Source organism: Prionailurus viverrinus, chromosome C1, assembly GCF_022837055.1.
Source record: "Prionailurus viverrinus isolate Anna chromosome C1, UM_Priviv_1.0, whole genome shotgun sequence".
Classification (NCBI taxonomy): domain Eukaryota; kingdom Metazoa; phylum Chordata; class Mammalia; order Carnivora; family Felidae; genus Prionailurus; species Prionailurus viverrinus.
This window is the reverse complement of record NC_062568.1, coordinates 204,809,722-204,832,910: the sequence shown is the minus strand read 5'-3', so window position 1 is coordinate 204,832,910 and position 23,189 is coordinate 204,809,722. Positions and strand designations below refer to the sequence as shown.

The window sequence follows — 23,189 nt, the reverse complement described above, 5'->3', positions numbered from 1 at the left end:
TCTTCATAAAGGTCTCTTGTGTAGCTGTTTTACTACGAAGTTGGGAAGGCTGTAACTCCATAATACAATAATCTCCCACTTGCTAACAGTTTTGCAGGTTGTTCAACAGCTAACAAATCGGGTTGCTCTTAACCTAGATGTTCACCAGCTCATTAGCTATTTAGACATGTTATATTAGATTTAATAACAGATTCTGTTGTGTTTTTACATTGTGTGCTTTGCAACAAAGGCGTACCATCCTAAATGAAGAGTTTGTGTTGTTTATCTTCACCCAGTTGCTAGTACAGTTAGTACTGTGCAGAAGATTGCAGTGGATGAGCAAGGAAACTTAAGCTCAGAGTCTGGGAGGTGTCTTGAAAATGCCCAGTGGGTGTCTTGTAGCCGTTGTTCCTGTTATGCTGTTTAGGTTAGGAATAAATTTGGAATAACTTTGCCTCCCTCCTTTGCATGTTTCTTTTCTTACTTTGGTCTTATTGAAGTCCTCACTTGCTTATATGAACCCTAATCATTTCAAATATTACAGGATACCACCATTTCATAAATATGTGGCTTACAAAATAGTAGAGAAGCAAACTATACATTTGGAACTAGAAATAGCTGACTTAAATAAAAAAGCCTGTCCTTCAGCAGAAACAGATTTAGCTCATCAGAATGCCAAAAGACATCTGTAATGATTACTTCAACTCATTAAAAGCCCATATATTAGATTAAGTTTTTTTGGTTTAGGTGCAGCTGATTCAAGAAGGAAAGTAATAGTACATTGGTTTAAAGATGAGAAAATGGCAGGTTTTAGCCTTCTCTGGGGGAGCAAAGAAAACAGTCGTTATATTCTTTTAAAGAATTCAGAATATCTTAAATTTGGACTATATGAACTGAGTTTTGCAGAGAAGGAAACAAAGTAATGTCTACTTTCAAGGGCTTTATCTAGATGGGAAGGTATGTTCAAATGAGGAGCTATGCTGTTTCTCAACAGGCATCTCCGATGGAATTCACCTGCACTTAAGAACAGGGCCATCGCCTTCCATAATCATAGTGCAGTGATCAAAATTGGGAGGCTAATACTGACACAATATTTTATTAGCTAATCTATACACCTTTTCACATTCTGTTAGTTGTTCCGTTCATGTCCTTATAGGAAAAGAATGCTCAGTTGCATTCAGTTATAATGTCTTGTCAGTCTCCTTAGTTTGGACAGTACTTTAGTCTTTATCTTTTATAACCTTTCAGTTTTGAGAGACTGGTCAGTTATTTTGTAGAATGTCGCACAGTTTGGGCTTTTCTTAGGTCTCATGATTAAATTATGGTTATGCTCTTCAGGCAGAGATCTCCATAAGTGATGTTCTTTTCTGTACGTTATATCAGGAGGCACATGATGTTGATTTATGTAATTATAAGGATACTGTTTTTCCCTTTGTAATTAATGAATGTTCTATGAGGAGATATTTTGAGACCATGCTAATAGTCAGTTACACCCAAAATTTACTTCCTAGTTTTAGCATCTATTGATGAGTCAATTATTACTGCACTGATTGCCAAATGGTGATTTTCGAATTCCATTATTTGTTTTTCATTGATTAGTTGGGATCTACTTTAAGGAAGAGCTTTCCTTCTTATTGACTTCATTCATTTATTTGTATCAGTATGGGCTGATGGATTCTGACTTTATTCAGTGGGTTTTACTTGGAATTTTACTTGTATTGTTACTCTTGGAACTTTCTGAATAGATGAGTCATTGTGCATAGATGAGAAACCACTAAGCCATTCCTTAAATTCTGTTGAGGAATGTGATGTGTCCACACTCGGTGTGTTTTTTTCTTCAGGATCTTCTAGGCGTAATCAGCATGGTGGTGGTATATGTCCTCGCTACTCACATGGCTGTTAAGACTTAATGTTTTAGGAGCATAGTACCTGTGAGGTACTTTTAGGAATTTAAAACTTGTCTGGTGCAGAGGGCGAGGCAGTGGCTTCTCCCTGGGCTCGAGCAGGTCGGTGGCAGATCCTAGAGAGTAGAGTGCGCGGACGCCTGCGTCTTCCGTGCCGCCTCTTACTTTAGCATTTCCGTGATCTCGTTAGCTGTGCGTTTTTAAATGTGCAATGACATACACTTCTTCCTTAACATGCTGAACTTGCTCTTGGCATCCGAAACGTACGCTGGTAATTAATTAGCGTTCAACACTTCTCTTCCCAAAGCACCTGGTTCTGTTAAATTACGCTTTCTATTTTCTCATCAGCTCCGATTTCGTGGGCAAAATGGTTCCGTGTTTTATTTTTCCTTCTGCGTGGGCAGTCGTGAGGCTGCGAACAGTGAGCTGCTTCGGTAGTGTAGGGCAGTTTGGAGTGGACGGCGGTCGCGCCCAGCCGGGTCCGTAGGTCCGCCCGCGCGGACCCGGGGGAAGAGGAGGCGGGCCGGGAAATGAGGTCCTCCCTCCAGCAGAGGGGCCCTGCCCGCGGCCGCCAAGGGTTAAGGAGCCCTTCCTGCCGGGCTGGCCTGGCTCGCCGCCCCAGCTGGGAGCGCCGCCCCCGCCCCGCCCCGCCCCGCCAACAACCGCCTCTCTGATTGGCCCGGCGCCTGTCTCTTCTCTCCCCGCAGCCAATCGCGCCGGGCGAGGAGCTCCTGGTCTGGTACAATGGGGAAGACAACCCCGAGATAGCAGCTGCGATTGAGGAAGAGCGAGCCAGCGCCCGGAGCAAGCGGAGCTCCCCGAAAAGCAGGAAAGGTAGGAGCCCGCGCCGCCCCGGCTCCCCCGCCGCCGTCGGACCGGACCGGGCCCGGGCTCGGCCGAAGCCCGCGGCGCTCCGTGACCTTCCCCGGCCCGGCCCGGCCCCGGCCCGCGATCCCGGCCCCCGGTCGTCCCCCTCCCTCCTCCCCTCCCCAGGGCCGCTGCTGAATCACGGCCGGACGCCGCGCTCGGGCTCTTGGCTAACTTGGGGCCGAGAAGCCGGGCGCGCAAAAGTGAGCGGACCGAGCGCCGGGAGGGTCGGCCGAGGGCTACTTGTCACTTCGCTCGGAACCTCCGGAATAGCCGCACTTGCGGGAGGGAGCGGCGGCCGGTCTCTTCCAAAGCCCTGCGCACCCGGCGTATTCTTAGCTTTTTTTGTGTGTGCCGTTCGCCAGCGAACGCGTCACGAAATGTGTTCCGAGGGTGACATTTCCAGGTCTGCAGATTCGTGCGGCCAGGGCCGGGCCGGGCGCGCGGCGGCGGGTGCGCTCGTCTCCGGGGGCAGAGAGCGGGCCGGGCGGGCCGTGCCCCGCCGCTCTGTCCCCCGCGCCGCCCCGGCCCGGCCCGGCCCGGCCCGCCCCGGCCCGGCCCCGGACGGAGCTCGGCGCCTCGGCTCGGGGCCGCGCGGCGCCGGGCCCGCCGCTCCTCACTGCTGTCGGCGCGGGGCCGGGCCGGGCCGGGCCGGGACAGGACAGGCCCCGCCACTCCTGTCCGCGCCGGGCCGGGCCGCGCCGCGCTGCGCACGATTGCAACACTTGGGGTGGGCGAAGGTCTGAGCGCAGCAGACCTCGAAATTAGGCCAGTAACAAAATGGAAGTTGAAGACTGTGCCGTTTTGTCACTTTTGACTCAACTCTTAATAGTTTTAGTTTGTTTTACGATGTTTTCGAACAAAAGGCAAAGCGTAGTCACACTTATAAGGGGGAGGGGATAATTTCTGGGTAGGAAAATAGTTTGGTTGGATGTATCATATTTCCAGCTGGCATTCGGACACGTTGGGATTTTTTTTTTTTAATGACGAATTTTAATGTGAATTCGCGAATCTTTCGTAGAGCCCAGTTTGAATATAAGCCAAGGCACGGTATGGTAGTTTCGTACTAATATAAATCCTTTTTTGCTCGTTTCCCCCCCCCCCCCCCCCCCTTTTTTTGGCCTGCTTTAGGCCTTACGTAAATTTTTGTAGTCATCAGAACTCTCGAGTTCGTCCTTTATTCAGAACATTGCCAAGTGAGTTGTGGAAGTCCGATTGTAAATAAAATCATAACATAAACCTGATTTTGGAGGAATGTAAAAATAATATTTGAAAACATAGGCAAGAAGTTCATTCTGATTTTTTCCATTACATATTCTCTGTATTTCTCAGTGTAATGTGAATACAGCTAACTCATCCCAGGAGACAGTTGGTGGGTCTTTTATTCAGTACAATTTACTGAATGTTATTTTTGTCACTCTTTTAGGTCATTAAATGCTTTGATCTTGAATCAGATGATCAGGGTCTAGAAAATTCCTAAGTGTTTTTTTCTACTGTTGTAACTGAGTTTTACAATTTTTGTTGATTTTAGGCTTAGTGAATAATTGTTTACATATTTTAGTTTCTTTATTTAGTGTTCTTTTTGTAAGTGATGCCACCAGCCTCTCCAGGTAAGTTGCGATTTATTTGCAGGGACTAGAGTTTGAGGGGAAGGGAGATCTTTACTCTGCTAAGTGTAACTAGTCATATATTTAGATATATTCATAGCTTATTCGCAGCTTCTTTCAGGATTTTCTCTGTTCAGCATACTTTAGTGTGCATGTTTAGAACATTTCATCATTTTCTGCTTTTTTATTTATTCCTGAATTTTATTTTCTCTTCTTTTAGATGGATGTGGAAAAAAAAAAAAACACCTGAAAATAAACTTTTTGTTTTATTAGTGATAGATGAATTTACACATGTTCATTTTTATATACATGCCTAGATTGCTGGGTTTTCCTGTTGAGTGAAGTAGTTTGTACTTAACTCTGGGAAGCCTATAATCCACTGAATCTTAGGTTTTAATGAAAATACTTGCATGAAGCTTACTCTTGGAACTTAACAGTCTGTTTTGAACCACTTACTGGTAGAGTCCTGAAGTTTAAGAGAGTTTAAATAATGAGTCAAACCTTTTTTGCTTTTAAGTTAAATACTCTGAAAGCTAATTTTTTGCTTGCAAAGACCTGAAACGGAGAACTGTTCATTTTAACTCGGTTCTCTTTAGGTCTTATGTGTGACCTCAGACATTTAAATAGTTTTGCAGGCAGTGATGTCAGAGAGTTAATCGACATAAATTTCATCCAGTAGCATGTTAATTTAGTGATTCTGAAAGCCAGATGTTGAAGGCACGCAGCTGACAGGTAGACTGACAGTGGCCTTCGCTTCATTTTGGCTATGAGGCCGGCAGACAGAAACAAAGGGCTGAATTCTTCAGAGTTCTGGGCCTCGGCTCCTTTGCATGACAGCTGCTGTGCCTACAGCTGTGCGATGCATGTGGCGCCTTTCAGAATTCATCACATCGCTAGTGGGTCATGAGGCGTGTTCTGGGCAGTAAAAAGCCCTGCTTCCTTTACAGAGTGGCCTCTTCTCTCTGTTTTTGCCTCTCTTACTCATTCATTTGTTCCTTCATTCATCTAATGTTTCTCTTCTTTTTTAAAAAAATTAAAAAAAATGTTTATTTCTGAGAGAGAGACACACACAGGCAGACAGACAGATCAGGAGCAGGGGAGGGGCAGGTCCGGAGAGGGACACAGAATCCGAAGCAGGCTCGAGGCTCCGAACTGTCAGCACAGAGCCCGGTGTGGGGTTCGAACTCACAGACCGTGAGATCATGACCTGAGCTGAAGTCGGACGCTTAACCGGCTGAGCCACCCAGGTGCCCTACAACTAATGTTTCTTGAGCCCCTACCGTATGCCAGGCGCTCTGCTAGGTTGTATGGTGTGCACTGGTGAGCAGAAAAGAAGCAGTGGCCTGGAGTCTAGTTGGGGGAGACCAACATTAAATCTGCGAGTTGCTGATCAGCGCCTGGATGGTTGGCATGGAACAGGCCCTCAATCAATATTGGTTGATTGGCAAACAAAGACCCACACAAACTTGTAGCGAAGGAAGAGAACACAGTGTTGTGAGAATACAGTTCATATTGTCTCTGACCAGGGAGCGTGTAGGTTTGCCATGGGCCAAAGATGTGCATACATTGGGTATTTCAAACTAGAATTTTGGATTCTCAGCTTTGTTATTCAGCCTAGCTTCTTACATGTCTGAGCAGCCCGTTAGGAGATTGAGCATGAGAATTTCTTGGATGGGACAGATCAGCCTTTCCAGGTAGAGAAGAAGGGAGGGCTTTTAGTGTCAGATGTTTCAGCGATTTCGACTTGAACTGTAGGAAGATTATAATCTGTGAAGTAACCTAGAACGTATTTCCAAGGATTTACCGTCTTCTCGATTTGTGCCGTTAACTGTGAGAAGAGGTGGAATTTGCGTGTTAGCAATAAATAATGACTGTTGGCAAAAGTGCTTTTAAAGTACAGAACGTAAGAGCAGGATCCGAATGTGGTGTTGCCCTGCTGTCTCTTGGCTACAGAAGATCCTTACCTGAAGTTCTTTTCCCCTAAGGAAACAATAGCGGCTCTCACAGATGGGCTTAGTGGAAGGAATGCAGAACTTGGGGCTCCGGGCTTTTGACCAGGTGTATCACTGGGGAAATCGTGTCACCTTTCTGGGGGTCCAGTTTCCATAGCTTTAAAAATGGGCGTCCTAACGCGGAGTAGTCTCTGTGCTACCTAACCTCGTGGGGTTGCTGTCAAGAACAAACGAGATCATACAGAACAGCCTGGCGCACGCCTGTCCGTTGGAGCAGTAAGTGCCACCGATGGAATGTGGCTGACAGTTCGTGTTTCTTGCGGAGGAACTACCGAGTTTGTGACTCATTTAATCAGCTGGTATTTGTGGAGGATTTCTGTAAGCCCCAAATAAGCAGCGGGCCTCTCCACTCCCATTTCCCATGGCAGAGCCTAACTGTGGCCCTTCACCCTTATTTTAGGCCTACTGCTACCCTTTTCGTGCTCACAACAGATTCGAGAGAAGGAGGTATTTCTACACTTGATCTTAGCCGAAAGGCCGAGAAGCGATGAGGAGGTATTTCTAGCAGCAAATAGTTTTGATGCCTGAGAGCTGCACAGTGAAGGAGGCAGTTTATACCAGAAGCGGCAGTGAATTGGAAGAGTATATATAGCTCCTTAAGGTTACCCGAGAGGCTTAGAAGAATGTAAATAGTCCCTGAGAATACCAACTAGTTTATAGTATTTATCTAGGTGACTCGTGGTACTCACAGAACAGTTAGATTATAATCCGTTTCAAGAGGAAATCTTTCACGTATCTCTGTAATCAGAGTCATTCAAGTAAAAAACCGTGGTACCGGGAAGAACACTTAAAGTTTTCTATAGTTGCACATATTTCGAATTCTTTCTTCTCCAAAGGTGACAAAGCCTATATACACACTTGAATGGGAGGTAAGAGAGCCACGTGCAAAGTGACTTGGTCTGAGGCCATTTAAGGAAACAAAGTGTCTGGGCAACAGGGAAGGAGAAGGGGACTCGCCTGGGCTCCCCGGGTGGTCTCTTTCCAAAGGGTGGAGGGACGAGAGTGGGGAGGATGTGCGAGAGCGGGGAGGATGTGCGCAGGAGCCCTAGGGGACTGTCAGCAGGTCGGAGAAGTGGTGGAGGTCTGGAGGGTCTCCCTGATGTGACAGGCATTTGCCGTGTCCGACACTGCTAGGTGCCCAAGTTACAGCGGAGAACGAGAACGGCCAGGGTTTCTGCTCTCATGGAATGTATGTTCTAAAGAGCAGGGGGATGACCAGTCAACCGATGAACAGTATGAGTTTTGTCACGTTTCATGTGTATGAGACACGGTGTGACTGTAGATGGGTAGCCAGAGGTGGCCTTTCTGAGGCTTTGGCATGAATGACACAGGGGTGGGCCCGGGCAAGTTCAGCTCCAGGGAGAGGGACCAAGCTGGAGGTTCCGTCAGCAGTTGGGGAAATTTCTTGCTGGGGTCGGTGCGGGAGAGGGGAGGTGGTGGGTGCATGGAGGGGCCACTTAGAAACCCGCACAAGTGTGGTTGTGTCATGAAACTCAGCTTGGTAAATGGACGTATTGGCCTTTGTTTCTGCCAGGCACTCACTGCACTTAGTGGCTGGATTGGTATGGAAAATTAGAGAGATGAGTAAAACATTCAGGGAGGAGCTTTTCATCCATCTTAACGTGGCTCAGTGCAGGTCAGGCTCACTAGGTGTTCCAGTCTGCGTGTGTTGGGGGGGGGGGGTCCTGGGTAGGGAGGGGAGCAGGCGGGAGGACGTGCTGCTGTGTAGTGCACAGCAGCGCACGTGGGGGGGACTTCTAGGAAGGATATTGAGGAGGGAAGGAGGAAAGACCAATGCATGAGTTGGGGAAGGAAAAACTCGGGGGGACACAGGAGGTCATGGGTCGCTGCTGGGCAACAGGTAAAAGACAGATGTGGCGAGAGGCTCTGATGGAGGCATGGAGCATGCTCCCTCCTGGGCACCGGCCCATGGGGCTGCAGCCGGGAGCCCCAGGTAGTGCTGCGCTCTCTCCCTCGGGCATTCCTGCTCAGCCTCTACTTCTGTGGTGTGCACACCTTCTCCGGAGGAGGAGACCGACACTTAGCGAGGTTGGGTAACTTGTCCAAGCTCCTTGCCGGTGGCCGTCAGCGTCAGAACTTGAACCCAGGTTTTCCATGCCTTTTCTTCTACAGCATATGCTGCTTTTCGTCCAGGTCTCCATGGGGCGGGCAGCAGCAGCAGATGTGACAACACTGGTTCCGTTTAAAGTTAAAATTAAGGAATATGTGTAGTAAAAGCTGAGAGGACAAGGGTACTTCGGTGGTGTTTGCCGCCCTGGTGTCTTATAGCAGCCGATGGCTCTTTTTAATGTCTGTTTATTTTTGACGGAGAGAGAGAGCATGAGTGGGAGAGGGGCAGAGAGAGAGAGGGAGACACAGAATGGGAAGCAGGCTCCAGGCTGAGGTGTCAGCACAGAGCCCGACGTGGGTCTTGAACCCACGAACCACGAGACCCTGACCTGAGCTGAACGAAGTCGGACGCTCAACCGACTGAGCCACCCAGGCACCCCCGGATGGCTCTTTTTGAGGCTCTGGCCAAAGCTGAAGGGCAGAGGCCTGTCTGAATGATGGATGCCTGGCTGTGGTGCCTGAGGATGATGGCAGATGGGCCCTGAACCTTGTGGGCATCTGGTGGGCAGGTCCTGTGCCTAGTTCAAGGGCACTCCTTGGTAGTTCTTGTTTGCTTGTAGGGCACGGGCACTTGGAGGTGGTGACTTTCCTGTGGAAATGTGGCCTCAGCATTAAATGCTTGCAAGCCTGGCGTGTTGAACCCAAGTGAGCAGTGTCCTGGTTGGACCCCATGATGGCTCTCACTTGTCTCTGGCTGAGTGATGCCTTTGCTGAGCGTTGGGTCCCATCTCTGATGGTTGCATGCCAGGTTGGTCCATGTTGCTGTTCCCATGGCCTGTCTTTATTTTTTAATTTTAATTAAAAAAAGTTTCTTTTTGGGGCGCCTGGGTGGCGCAGTCGGTTAAGCGTCCGACTTCAGCCAGGTCACGATCTCGCGGTCTGCAAGTTCGAGCCCCGCGTCAGGCTCTGGGCTGATGGCTCAGAGCCTGGAGCCTGTTTCGGATTCTGTGTCTCCCTCTCTCTCTGCCCCTCCCCCGTTCATGCTCTGTCTCCCTCTGTCCCAAAAATAAATAAACGTTTAAAAAAAAAAAAAAGTTTCTTTTTTAATCTTGAAGTAATCTGTACAGCCAACGTGGGACTTGAACTGAACAACCCCGAGGTCAGGAATTGCATGCTGTTCCAAGTGACCCAGCCAGGCACCCCTACGGTGGCCTCTTTTTAAAAGCTTGATACAGTTTTGGTAGTTTTTCAGTAGTTGGTGACAGGACATTTTTTTTTTTTTTTTTTTTTTTTTTAATTTCTAATTCTGTTGCTACGGATTTGCTCCAAATTTAGGTAATAAATTGGTCGGTAGCTTTGTACCTTTCATGTTTGCTCTGTATAACCTTGCTCATAGGGAAATTAAGTGGATTAACTAGAATTTTTCAAAGCCTTTTGCACATTTCAACTGTAGTTCAGTGGATGAACTTGGAAAATATCCTAATACATGCCATGATTAAAAACTGCTTCAAACATCATAACTGAGCATATTAGGAAATCTGCTGTGCTCCGTGTGTACTTAGGCTGTTATTCTGGGTCTCCTGTCCATATATAAATTGGAAGGTAAAATTTACCCTAATCCAGAAGATAGATTTGATTATGACTAAGTTTTCTAAAAGGAAAAAAGAAATGAGACCCTTAATGCAATGAGCTCAAAGTAGTTTAGTTGATACTAAAAATGTAGTTGTAATTTGAAAGTAAAAAACAAAACAATTTCCCGTGCTTTCCCTAAATCGGAGTACTAGGTTCTTTTTCTAAATTACAGATTAATTGTTGTTTTTAAAACTCACGGAGTGCCTCCTTTCTGAACTAGGTGGTTTCGTGTTCTGGTTTACAGAGGGGCTATTGCACACATGCGCTTAGTAGAATTACAGAAGGGACTATAGTTCTATATGTGAAGTTGCCTGTGAAGAAGTGAGGAATTGGGTAAATACTCCAAGGACACCGTGATGCAGGTTAAACGTTAGTAGTTCTCCAGACAACCTTAGGCTGGAAGAAGTGTTTGCCCGTGTTGGTTTCAGATAGGCTGGCGTGCTCGCGTGGCACTCACGCTGTCTGTTCACGTTTTACATGCTGCCAAGGAGAGTTCTAAAGTTTGATTTGATTAATGTTAATAAGCTGGTTGACACAGTTTAGGGAATCTGAATGGAGAAGCAAGAGTTACTTGAAAACACTACCGTTGTTTCTCAAAGTAAAAAAGATGAATGAATACTGAAAGCAGCCGTTTCTCGTTATTGCCACTCCGATTCAAACACGGTCAGACCTTACAAGGGTTCTTGGCTGGAATTCATTCCTTCTGATGTATTTTGATTCGGACCTATCTCGTGATTTGACATTTAACCTGCGCATCCCGTCGTTAACGTGTCGAGTCGCTGCTTTCTGTTAATGGTGGGAGTGACGGCAGTGACTCCATGAGTGTGTGTCACACGTGCCTGGCCCTGTGCTTGGTGCTCCGTAGACAGCATTGCTGATGCTCCCAGTAGCGTGGCAAGGAGTGGATCCTTCTCTGTAGATGAGGGAACTGGTGCTTGGGGCCGGGGTTATGTGGTTGGCCCAAGTTCACGTGGCTCCTACAATATTTGGCTCTGTCTCGCCTAAATCCAGTGTTTATTCATAGTGTTTCTGAGTGGGACAGCTATACTGAATAAGTAGCAGTGTTTTATAAGGCTTTACTAATTAGCCAGGATGTATTTTCACTACTCACTGTAGAATTGCCCACTTTAATCCTGAATAACCAGGCAGTGTGATTAAGTGAAGCCTTTGGTATTAGAAAGCTACCTTATGGTGAGAACTAATGCCTTCAGTTATTTTTGCTTTGGGGGTTTATGGATTGAAGAGATTTATTGTGTTCCTTTGAGCACCTCAAACAAACAGCTTTTAAAAACACTAACATTACGTTTTTGTCCCTTGTTAGCTGTTGTTTGTTAAGTGTTTTTTTTTTAATGGCATTTGTTGGTTTGGGCTTCAGATGAATGGGATTCATTCCATTTTTCTTAAGTTGTACATTGTTTTTGAAGTCATTTTAGAAACCACAAGAACAGAGAGAGACATTGCCTTGGCCTAGGTCCCTGTGCAGTGTGGACAGTGGGCAGGGAGGAGCTCTTTTCACTTCGTCTTATTGGTGATTTCAAGATGATGATGTGTTGTTCTGCTTCCTTCTTGCACCAGTGTGCTTTTGTGGAGAATGATGGGCTCTTAAACTGAATACAATATAATTTTTAAAAAGTTTTCTTAAGCTGAGTGTTCTGGATCATTAACATGTTTTAATTTACGTACACTCCAAAAATTAAATCTAGAAACTGATGGCAAGTGCAGTTCTGATTTGTTGTGGGGTTAAATCATGCTTATTGTTAGTTTCTTTCACTCTTACGATGTGACACTAACAAAAGAGAGGGACTGTGTTTTATTTATTTTTTTTGTTTTGTTTTGTCAAAGTGTTTATTGGGGTGGAGGGGGTAGTAGCTTTTTTATTTATTAAGAGGAGCTCATTTGAACTGTTTGAAGCAGCACTTTGTTAAGAGACTTTGTTTACTGTTCCCATTCTAGTGGCTTGACTCATTTAGGAGGAAAAGCATGAAAAGAAACAGCGAGAAAGGAGTTGCCCTAACCTGTCCTTGTGCACTCTTGAATTTTCCTAACGAGGGGCAGGGGTTGGTTTCTTAATTGTAATTATTCCACCGCAGAGTCTTTGGAACATGTATGCGTATGTAAGAATTTTGAAACTTCTTGAATTTGTAACAAAATGTAATACAGCCTTTTCTACCTGAACTTTTTTTTTGAAGTTTATTTTTTTTGAGAGTGAATGAGCGTGAGCAGGGAAGGGGCAGAGAGAAAGAGAGAGAATCCCAAGCGGACTCCGTGCTGCCAGCGCAAAGTCCGGTGCGGGGCTCGATTCCGTGAACTGTGAGATCATGAGCTGAACCGAAATCAAGACTCAGATGCTTAACTGACTGAGCCACTCAGGCGACCTTACCTGAAACTTTTAATAAGAGTATTTACTCTGTCCTTAAAGATTTGGTCTTTTTAAAAAAAAACGTTTCTTTATTTTTGAGAGAGCGAGCTGGGGAGGGGCAGAGAGAAAGGGAGACAGAATCCCAAGCAGGCTCTGCACTGTCAGCACAGAGCCCAACTTGGGGCTTGATCTCATGAACTGTGAGATCATGACCTAAGCCAAAATCAAGAGACGATAATTTAATTTAACTGAGCCACTGGGTGCCCCAAGATTTAGTCTTTAATCCTTAACACCCCACCCCCATGCCTCAAACACACATGGTAAACTGGACAAAACCTCCGCTTTGTAATCTGTGCTTTCATTTTCCAAAGGCATTTTCCTTTCTGTTCTGTCCTTTTTTTCTCTAAGTTAGGAGGCACCTTTGTATTAAAAGGTTAAAACTTGGCACATATATTAAGAAGGGTTATTAAACGTCTTGAAGGGTTATGGGTAAGAGACTAGAAAATTCCCAGCTTTCTGAAGCATCTGTTGTATCTATTTCCACTTCCCATTTTTTTGTAGCCACGGACCCTGAAATTTAAAAAAAATTTTTGATGGAAATTTTCATAATAAGCTGGTACATGTATAGTTATTTTAAGTATTATGTTTATATATATATATATATATTTAATGTTTATTTATTTTTGAGACAGAGAGAGACAAAGCATGAACAGGGGAAGGGCAGAGAGAGAGGGAGACACAGAATCTGAAACGGGCTCCAGGCTCTGAGCTGTCAGCACAGAGCCCGACGCAGGGCTCGAACCCACGGACCGTGAGATCATGACCTGAGCCAAAGTTGGACGCTTGACTGACTGAGCCACCCAGGCGTCCCTGTTTTAATATATTTTATTTTTTTATTTTTTATATGTTTATTTACTTTTGAGAGAGCATGCGAGCAGGGGAGGGGCAGAGAGAGAGGGGGACAGACAGAATCTTTGAATAGTTTCAGAGGTTAGAGACTTATTCTAATGATAAAATCATGATACTGTGTGTGTGTGGTATATAAAAATACCAGTTTCTAAAATAAGATTATGATATCGAAAGTCCTTGCAAATTCAATAGTTTAAAAACTTTTGCTTACAGGCTTTGATTAATTTAATCAGTGTCTGAATGGTCCAAACCTAATTTGCTAGGTTTAATAAATTAAATGTGTGACACCAGTTATGTGTAGTTGCAGAGGATTATCTTTGCTTTGGTTAAAAAGAAAACCAGTGGATGCCTACTTAGGCTAAAATGCCTCCCCCCCCCCCCCCCCCTTCTGTTAAAGCTGCAGTGATAGTCTTTCCCCTTGTCCTTCTAATCCTTCCTATTGCTGCAGTCTTTTGTAGGTTTCCTGAGACACCACCTGCCACAAAAATGAAGACAGACTGGTTTGTTTTGTTCACCGGTGTTTAGAACCCCAAAACCAATCGTGCAGTGTTTGAAGTGGCGATACAGTTTGGAACGGGCAACAATGCAGTTCCTGTGCCTTCTGTTATTTTTTTCCTACCGTTTGGCTTCTTAGGTTCAGATTTCATTCTCTTGCCAGTTTGAGGTGGAGAGTATGCCCTTTCTGGTTCTGTTGGCTGTATTTTTGCTTTTAACATATAAGATCTTTAGACCCTGTTCCTCTGTGCAGTCAAGCGACTGCTGGTTTTAGGCAGAACGTCTGAGGATCCCTGTGAGGGCTGAGGGCTTCTACCTCCACCCCCTGCCTCTGGTACCTTCTCTGTGAGCCTAATAATGCTGGCATTAGTGTAGACCAAAGTCTCACATTCATCTCTACCAGGTTTATGCTGCCCGGGGTTTATTCTGTGGGCAGCGTGGCGCTGGTTAGCCGCAGCTCTGATCTTTTACACACGGAACTCTCTGGAACTCTCCTCGTGTAGTTACATATTGTGGATTGTAATTTTTGTAGGTTTAACAATGGGGTCAAAATTAAAGTGTCTCTCTCACTGGCATTCAAAACAAATAATAAAAGGGAGTAACTATAAATCAATCTTGGAGTTTTGAACAGGGGGCTTAAAATGCCAAATTTGTCTTTAGCAGTTTTATTAGCTGCTAAATACATTGTCACAGAAAGTCTTCCTTGCGTGTGATCATGGAGTTGATAACAAGATCAAATTTGGGTGTGAAGCTTAGTATCTATTTATAGTTTTGGGGTGCACTCTCTCGCTCTCAAAATAAACTTAAGAAAAAGAATTCAGGATTAAAAAAATGCAAATTGGGGGCACCTGGGTGGCTCAGTTGGTTAAGCAACCGGCTCTTGATTTCAGCTCAGGTCAGGATCTCATGGTTCATGGGTTTGAGCCCTGCATTGGGCTCTGCACTGACAGCTCCAAGCCTGCTTGGGATTCTTTCTCTCCCCCCTACTCTCTCTGCCCCTTCCCTGTCCACTGGTTTGCTCTCTGTCAAAATAATAAACATTAAAAAAAAAAAAAAGCCTTAGAAATGGAAATTGCTGTCTGTGTGTCACGGTGAATTCAATTTATGGTTGCAGTAGAGGGTAGAATATATTAAAATCAAGAAAAAAATGATGCTTATTTAAAACACTTTCTGACCCTCTTCAGTTTTAGAGAGACAGGATCCTCTGAATCTCATGGGCAGTTGTCAGAAGTGCATGGAATTGGTAAACTTTGTTTTTATAGTGAATGATTGTTGTGCTATGTCCAACTTAAATTTCTGTGCTAAAGTACATGAGTGTACTGCTTGGGCTTCGTTATTGCTTCTGTATTAGATACAGCTTGATCAATACTTTGCAAACGGATAACCTGCTGAAATGAGCCTGAATCGTGTGTGTCTGTTGTGGGGAGGCGAGCAGGGAAAAATTGCTGACCCAGCTATACCTTTGAGTTCCAGAAGATGTACAGCACGTGGACTTCATTGTGGCATGCCAGAACACGGCCTTGGAATCGTGAGGCCGGCTTCATATCCTGGCTCCACCCGTTAATAGCAGTATGACTTTGGACAGGTTACTCCACATGTTTTGATCTTCACTTTACTTGTTGGTAAAATGGGGTAAGATCTGCCTTGTGGGATCACTGTGAGCACTAAGTGAGAGCCTCGTAGGAATATGCCTGCACACTGACCTTGGTCCCATCTTAATTGGTGGGCACTGGTACAATTAGCTCCGTGGTGACTCTGCCCGTGCTTGGACTTATCACGGCACTTCGAAAAATAAAGGAATAGTTCCGGTATCTTTTAACGTGGCTTATTGAAATCCATCTGTTTTGCTTCGGTGACATGAAGTGGATTAAGTCGATTGAAAACCAGGTAAGAGGTAAGATGTTATTTGGATCTGCAGCTAGGTACACACCATGGCCCTGGAGAACTCCTCATGTGCTAGAGACCCGCTTTTCTCTCAAAAGCCGTCTCGTTTTACTAGTTGCCCAAACTGGGACACCTGTGGTTGCATAGATTGGTGGATTAGATAACTCCTGGAATTTGATTTGTTGCGTTTGCCTGGGCAAAAGTAAACATGTTTGTTGCCTAAATGAAGTGTTTACTGTTTTCTTCTCGTTTTTTCTGTCACCTCTCTGTGGTCGTAACCACTCGTGACTACCATACTGTTAGGACCAAATTTCATGTGGTTGACATTTTGGGTGTATTTTGGATACGTTTCCTTAAACATTAAATGATCAGACCGCCTTGAAAGTAAATGTGCGGGAGCAATTTCCGTGCTGCACATGACGGATTAGGAAATCTGTCACTTCACATCTCTCTGGATGTGCAGTCAGGAAAAAACAAAAATGTGAAAGAGTCCTTTTCTTACAAGTTACCAGTAAAACCGACAAGACCGTTTTAAGGAAACAAATGCCCCGATTTTCTCTGCGGCAATTTTATTGAATAGTCTAAGGAGTTGGGGTATTTTTCAGGGATCACACAGGTGTACCCCTCCATATGCACATTCACATAGACTCAGAACTGAACTTGGTGATGACGTAGAGGTCTCTGGGTCTCCAAGTGTATTTATGTCTCTGTGTGACCACCTGGAAAGAGGGGCCTTCACTGTTGCCCGATTTTCAAAGGGGTCTAAGGTTTCTTTCCCAAAAGATTAAGAACCACGAAGTGAGCTGGTATGTTTAGACAGTTGGTTGGAAGCAATAAAATATCAAGGTTACAGGTTAAAAAAAACCGAAATGTACCTCCAGCTTCTGTGGGAGCAATACTGCATATTGATGGGAGCATTAGTGAGTGTTTGAAGCACTCCGTTCAACCTCCGTCCTCATCCGGACTCGCACATTTCCATAGTGATATCTGGGTGGGATCGTGTGAATCACTGTATAGGACAAATGAACAAAACAAATGGATGAATTCGGGATTGTTAGTGGAAGCAGGATGTCATTGTCTTCCTAAGAAGGAACATGTGCTGACAATTTAGACTTGTGGGCGTGGGGTTTCTGAAATTTGTTTAGTAGAATCTCCTGTAGCTAATCCTTACAGTTGGTTCCATTGAGTCTGCGTCAGGCACTGCGCAGCATTCTTTTTATGCATTGTCAGATTTACTCCTCCTGGTGACAGTATCAGGTAGTGGTCACTAGTGTGTCCATGGTTTGTTCCTGTCTGCCTTAACCAGGAGTATTTCTCCTTAATCAAATCATGGCCCAAGGCTGTGCAATATCATTTTAGTTTTGTGGATTTCAAGTTGTGTGAGTTTGTGCCCTTCAGGAACCTGTTTTTTGTTTTTTTTTTTTTTAAATTTTTTTTTTTTCAACGTTTATTTATTTTTGGGACAGAGAGAGACAGAGCATGAACGGGGGAAGGGCAGAGAGAGAGGGAGACACAGAATCGGAAACAGGCTCCAGGCTCTGAGCCATCAGCCCAGAGCCCGACGCGGGGCTCGAACTCACGGACCGCAAGATCGTGACCTGGCTGAAGTCGGACGCTTAACCGACTGCGCCACCCAGGCGCCCCGCAGGAACCTGTTTTAATCAGAGTGCCACCCCAACAGTGGGGAGGGACAGGAGAGCCCATTGCAGTGTCTTACATTAGTTGGGGTCAGACCATCTGCAGGAAAGATGTGTGACTTTGGGGGCACAGGAACCTTTTGGGAGCAGGTGAAATGTGACCGGAGTGAGAGGGAGGCCCTTTCTCCTTGCCTTGGGCACCGGCCTGGGAGGCAGCCGTTTAAAATCCTAGTCTTCTGTGAGCCCTTCCTCCCAAGCTTCTTTGTTCCCTGGGGGCGTTATTTTACCCGTGTGTTGACAAAAGATAGAAGCAGCATCAAGTCAGGATAATGTGGCCTAACCCTGGGACACCAGCCCTGAGAAGATTTTAGTGTGTCTGAAAGGCTGTCGTCTCAGGCCGCACTCCTGAGGAGGGCCCAGCTGCGCCAGGGGTCTTCGCTTTACCTGGCTGGCCGGCGATCTACATCATCCCCTCCCCTGTCTCTCTCTGCCCCTTCCCTCTCCCTCCCACCTCTCTGGCTCTCCCTCTTCCTACCTCTCTCTTCCCTTCTCCTCCCTTGTTTTTATTTTTAATGAGATTCAGATTCTCTTGAACATCTCTTCCGTTCAAAATTTGCTTCTTGTTGACATTAGGTAGAGCCTTTCTGCAAAGGGGCTTGGCTTTTCACAGAGTTGGACATAACTTCAATTTTAAGTTATACACACACATACACCCACCCACCCTATATAGCTCTTAACAAAGTGCTTTGTAGATAATAAGCACCCAGGAAAAATCCAAATACTTCCGCTTCACCATGGTTCCAGAAACCTTACAAAGTATGTCAAGGAAAAAATTCTAATCTTGCAAGAATTGAGCTAAATTTGAACAGTAGTCTGATACATGCTAGTGCATCTGAGTGCGAGATGTGTTGTCAAATAGGCTGGTTAGTGGGATTTTGTTTTTAGGTGCAGATCTTAGGAGAAAAAAATCTTGAATTTAAATGTAATTTGTGACCATAATTTGTGAGGAGGATACATTTTAGTTCCTTCTCTGCTTGTGAATCTCTAAAAGACAGCATTTTGAGTTCTCCGAGTAGGCGGATTTGTGCTAGTTGGTGCCCATGCATGAGCCTCCAGAGGTCCAGGCTCTGCTCCGATGGAGTGATGATGTGTCCGTTCACAAGCTCTGATAGAGGCACATCTGCAGGTGTGGCGGAGGCCAGAAGACAGTTGAGGTCTTGGAAAGAAGGGAATGAGATTGCTCCGCTGTAGTGATGAATAGTCTTAAGAACTATACCCGAATAAAATGTCTCATGGTAGATCTAAGTGAGGAGTAGTTTAGTGTCTCTGTAAATGGTCTTATTTTCATAACCTGTTTCTTAAACCTCTATCAAAATGTGGCATATGAATTTTGCATTTTTAGGGGAAGCAAAATAAAAGCCAGGAAACCATACTCTCATGATTATCATGGCTGACTGCCAAAACATTGACCCTTCGCTTACGCCTGGGAGGCACTCAGCACGATTATTTAAATTAGCTTTTTGGTTTACATAAAGATGGGTGTCATAACCATGAAGATGGGTGTCATAACCGAGTGCAGTGAAGCAAGAAAAAGAATACAAGGTATGTGGCTGCTCAAAAGGAGGAGGGAAATTAAATTTTTGTTTGAAGCGATGTGATGCACAGGGAAAAGAGTTGAAGACCCACCAGAAGGTTAGCAGTGGCAGTTTGAATGCGTACGCAGTGTCGTCCGTTGAATGATGTCTCTTGTGACTACACCCCCTTGAAATGTGCGTCTGTTGTGGATTTGGTGTTTCTGGAGCTACTGCTTGTTTTCTGGACACTTAACAGCAGGTGTACAGGTAGGAGATAGAGAACAGAGGAGCACTTCAGTACTTTCTGCCGTGTAGACAGAGTGGACAGTTGAGACCTTTTCCAAATTGTATGGGTATAAATGGCATATATTAATCTCAATCCATAGTGGCCATTTTTCAGTTGCCTCATTAATTTTGCCTTTGTTAGTCATTTCTTTCAAAAATAATGTATTCATTTGTTTTTTGCATAATAGAACCAAATGTTCATCTAGAAAAGTTAGAAAATATGAACACATAAACAGGTCTCCTACCTTCACCAATAGTCTCATTGCTGGGAGCCACCTGCCAGCATCCTAATCTTCTTGGTTTACATCTGTGGATACATTGTAGCCTGATTTGATTAATTAGTGCTGTGGCTTGATCATTGTTCCTGTAAACATTTCTGTAAACAAATCTAGAGAATGATCTGAAGTGTGGTAATTGTGTCTTCTTTCAGATTTATATCTAGATTTTATTTCCTGAAAGTATTTTTAATCTAAATTGCGCAGTTAATTCATCCGGATATAGAATTGTAAAATTTATCATAAATGACTTTCCTTTTAGCTGAGGATAACCAGTTCTTGAGGGTGTGGCTGTGCACTCTGTTTTACCAGTTGCCAGGCTCATGTCGTCACCACCTCCCTACCTAGTTCCCAGTCCTGTTTGTGTGGCCTCCGGGGACTGACACTTGAATTTAAGGTTTTTACTTTGTAGTTGCCCATTCACTTTTTATATGCAAGGTTTTCAGACTTTAGATACATTTTTTCCCTGTAAAATAAAAGCTACTGAAGATCCTTGAGAAGAACCCTAGAAATTAAAATAATTATAAAGAAGAACAGGCTGGCAGCTTGTTTAAGTTTCAGGGGTATTTGGTTAGTCTCTAGACTCATTTTGTTCATGCCACAAGACTTTGAGGTTCCGAACAGTATAAGGAAATTTAATGCTTTCTTAATTTGAATTTATTAAAGTTTATTTGGGGAGCCTCTTCTGGTATTTGGATTTATCCGGTCAAAGCCACTAAAAGCCTTTTTTAGAGAAATTCAAAGCTCCCTTCAGATGTGATCCTTGCTGCTACTGCCGTCAGCCTGGCACTTGGAAGAGTTGCTGGCTGGACCCTCCACAGGGGCAGAGGCTGTGCACGCCCCCCCCCCCCCCCCCCCCCCCCCGGCGCGACACAAGCATCCCAGGAATTTACACCGGGATCTGCAGCACTGAAAAATCCAGAACTTTTCCATTGTTTCTGTTGGAAGCAAAGCCTAGAGCCCTGTTTTAATACTATGAGCAATTTAAAACCAGAGAGGTTTTATTTTCGTAATTTGCCTCTGGGATTACAGACAGCTCTTGGAGAGCTTAACTCCAGGAAAAGGTTGAAATTGTGCCCGAGCTGCTTAACAGAATTTTTTTTAGTGTCAGGTACACTTCAAGTTACTTTAAATATGAAAGAAATGTATAGAAAATGGAGAGCATATTTCATAAAAACCAGTTGCTGCACAGCATCTTGCCACTTCAGAGCGTTCTGCCCAAAACACCGTGGGGCAGCAGGGCTAGGCCCCCAGTAGCTCGGTTTCCCCCGGAGACCCCCTTGGGCAGCTGTAACGTCCACCCTGACCATCTGATGGACACACCCCGACCCGTGTGCAGCTTGGCCGACCTTTGCGGGTGCCTTTCTGGCTGTGGTCTTGGAGGCCCTGCTCTCACTTTGGTCCTGCTGTCCAGCTTCCCCGTTGCCCAGATTGTGACTTCCGTGGACGTCCAGGTTACTGAGTCATTCAGTTATCTTCTTGTTTTCTTTTTTAAGCATATGTTACAGTGGTCTAAACAGACTGCTGATTCCTTGTGGAAGACGGACTGTCATATGTGTTTCTGGCTTGTGTCCTCTGTACCCATCACACCAACTGTAGAAGGTTAACCACCCCCAGATGGAAAACAAGGGCTGGGGGTCTGACTCCCTGCCTCCCGTTACCAGCTCACATGGCACGTTTCGGCCATTCTTTCAGCCCATGACTTGGCTGTTACCTTTGATGCGCCGTCCTCACTGCGTGGTCTGTTAGAGTTCGTGAGTGTGTGTGTGTGTGTGTGTGTGTGTGTGTGTGTGTGTGTGTGTGTTTCTTTTCATCCTATAAAGAAGTCATTTAACATGAAACTTATGCCTTTTAAATAAAAAAAAAAATGTTTTAAGTAGGCTCCACGACCAGCGTGGGACTGAACTCAGGACCCTGAGATCAAGAGTCGCATGGCCTACTGCCTGAGGCAGCCGGGCGCCCCTGAACTTTATGCTTTTTTCCAAGCAAGTGTTTTACCTTGCCCGTGAACTCTGATTTACCTCTACAGCAGGTGTTCTGAGAGTTGCTGTCAGTGCCAGGCCAGCCTGCTGCCATGGAAGCCACACCCTTGCCTTTCAAAAATTTGAAAAGCTGTATCCTGACTTTATATTTTATGATAAAGTTCTCAATGTAGCTTGCAATGAACATGGCACTATTATCTTTCTTTTTTATTTTATTATTTTATTTTAGAGCGTGAACAGGGGAGGGGGCAGAGGGAGGGAGGGAGAGAGAAAGAGGGAGGGAGAGAGAGAGACAGACAGACTGTCTTAAGCAGGCTCCACACTTAGTGTGGAGCCCGATGTGGGGCTCGATCCCACGACCCTGGGACCATGACCTGAGCTGAAATCAAGAGTTGGACGCTCAACTGAGCCACCCAGGTGCACCATTATCTTTCTTAGGGTGAAAAAATTAGGACCCAGAAAGTATTACTCATAGTAAGGCTTCTGGAACACAGGAGACAGATTAGTGAATTGGGTGGGAATAAAAATCCCAGTTTTGCTGCCAACTTGCTCTGAGATTTTAGGCAATTCATACAATGAGATAAAGCTTTGAGAAGCATTTTTGTGGAGTTTGGGGAGCAGACTAAGATCACCTTTAAAGGCTCCTTCTGTGTCAAATCTTAGGGTTCTTCTTCCTTACCTTTTAACATAGCCATTCTTTCCGTTATTCCATGTCTGTTCTGTTCTCTAAGATCTGTACCCTTGGCTCAGCTGAATACTTTGTTGAAGCCTTTCTCCAGCCTTGTACGGAAGCCCCCGATCTTCAGATTTCCTGTAAGGGACCCACTTGTCTGAGGGCAGGAAGAAGAGGAAGATTCTGCAAAAAAAGTGGTCACAAAAGGAGATCGTAAATGGTGGTGTCATAAGGCTGGGGAGAGGAATCTAAAGAATGTAAGGCCCACGAAACTGTCAGACACAAAAGGGGGAACTTGAGGCAAATGAAGCCTAAAGAGATTTCGGGTTTTGTAATTATGAGATCAGGGGGAACCGTGGAGAGTGGATCTTCAGTGGAGGAGAGAGGACGAAGGCTCATTTGCTGAGATGAAGGGCTGAGCGAGAGGTGAGGCACCAGAGAGAGGCAGGACGGGCACAGCCCGTCCTTTGGGGAGTCCTTCGGGGAGTCCGTGGTGGCTCCAGTTCGGGGCAGCTCATGTTCTCCATGACCTTTCATGCTAAGAGCTCAGAGACGGGGCCTCGCCTGGTGCGGAATCAGCTGTGTATCTGAGTAAGGTGGTGAGCTCCCTCAACAGAGATCAGATAGACCGGCTTCTGTGCGCCAGTACTGAATCTGATTTTATACGTAGGAGTTGGGTAGCTCCCAGTGAGGAGGCAGCACATGTAGAGTTACATATGGCTCTAAATTTAATTCACTTAAATCACGAAATTCGTGAGCCTTCACTGTTGTGATGAATTTTTAATGTAACCTGAGCATGCCTTCTAGAATTTTGTGTTTTCTCTGATGCCTGCACGTTTTTAAGTGAAACATTATTCTCTAGATTTTTCTAGTGTTTGACCAGTTTTATTAGACTAGTAGAACACAGTCCAGACCTAGGTTAAATTATTTATGTGATGCCTTAGGCAATTCTGGTTTTGCAACTTGCATCCAGGCATTAGAGGTATAATGCTAGACATTATCTTTAAAGAGTAGTCATTATGACTGTTGGTTTTCTCTCTACGGT

The 23,189-nt window shown here is 45.1% G+C and overlaps 1 protein-coding gene across 8 annotated transcripts in view; it reads left to right on the top strand.

The window, feature by feature from the left end:
* PRDM2 (PR/SET domain 2) overlaps positions 1-23,189 on the top strand; it is a 141,978-nt gene that overhangs the window by 49,343 nt on the left and 69,446 nt on the right. For all 8 annotated transcript variants that reach the window (XR_007154451.1, XM_047869015.1, XM_047869019.1 and 5 more), the window contains one exon: positions 2,591-2,717. Coding sequence is in view for 7 of the 8 variants with exons in the window: in XM_047869015.1 (XP_047724971.1) it covers positions 2,591-2,717 (127 nt within the window). In the remaining variant the exon portion in view is untranslated. The remainder of the gene's footprint in view (positions 1-2,590; positions 2,718-23,189) is intronic.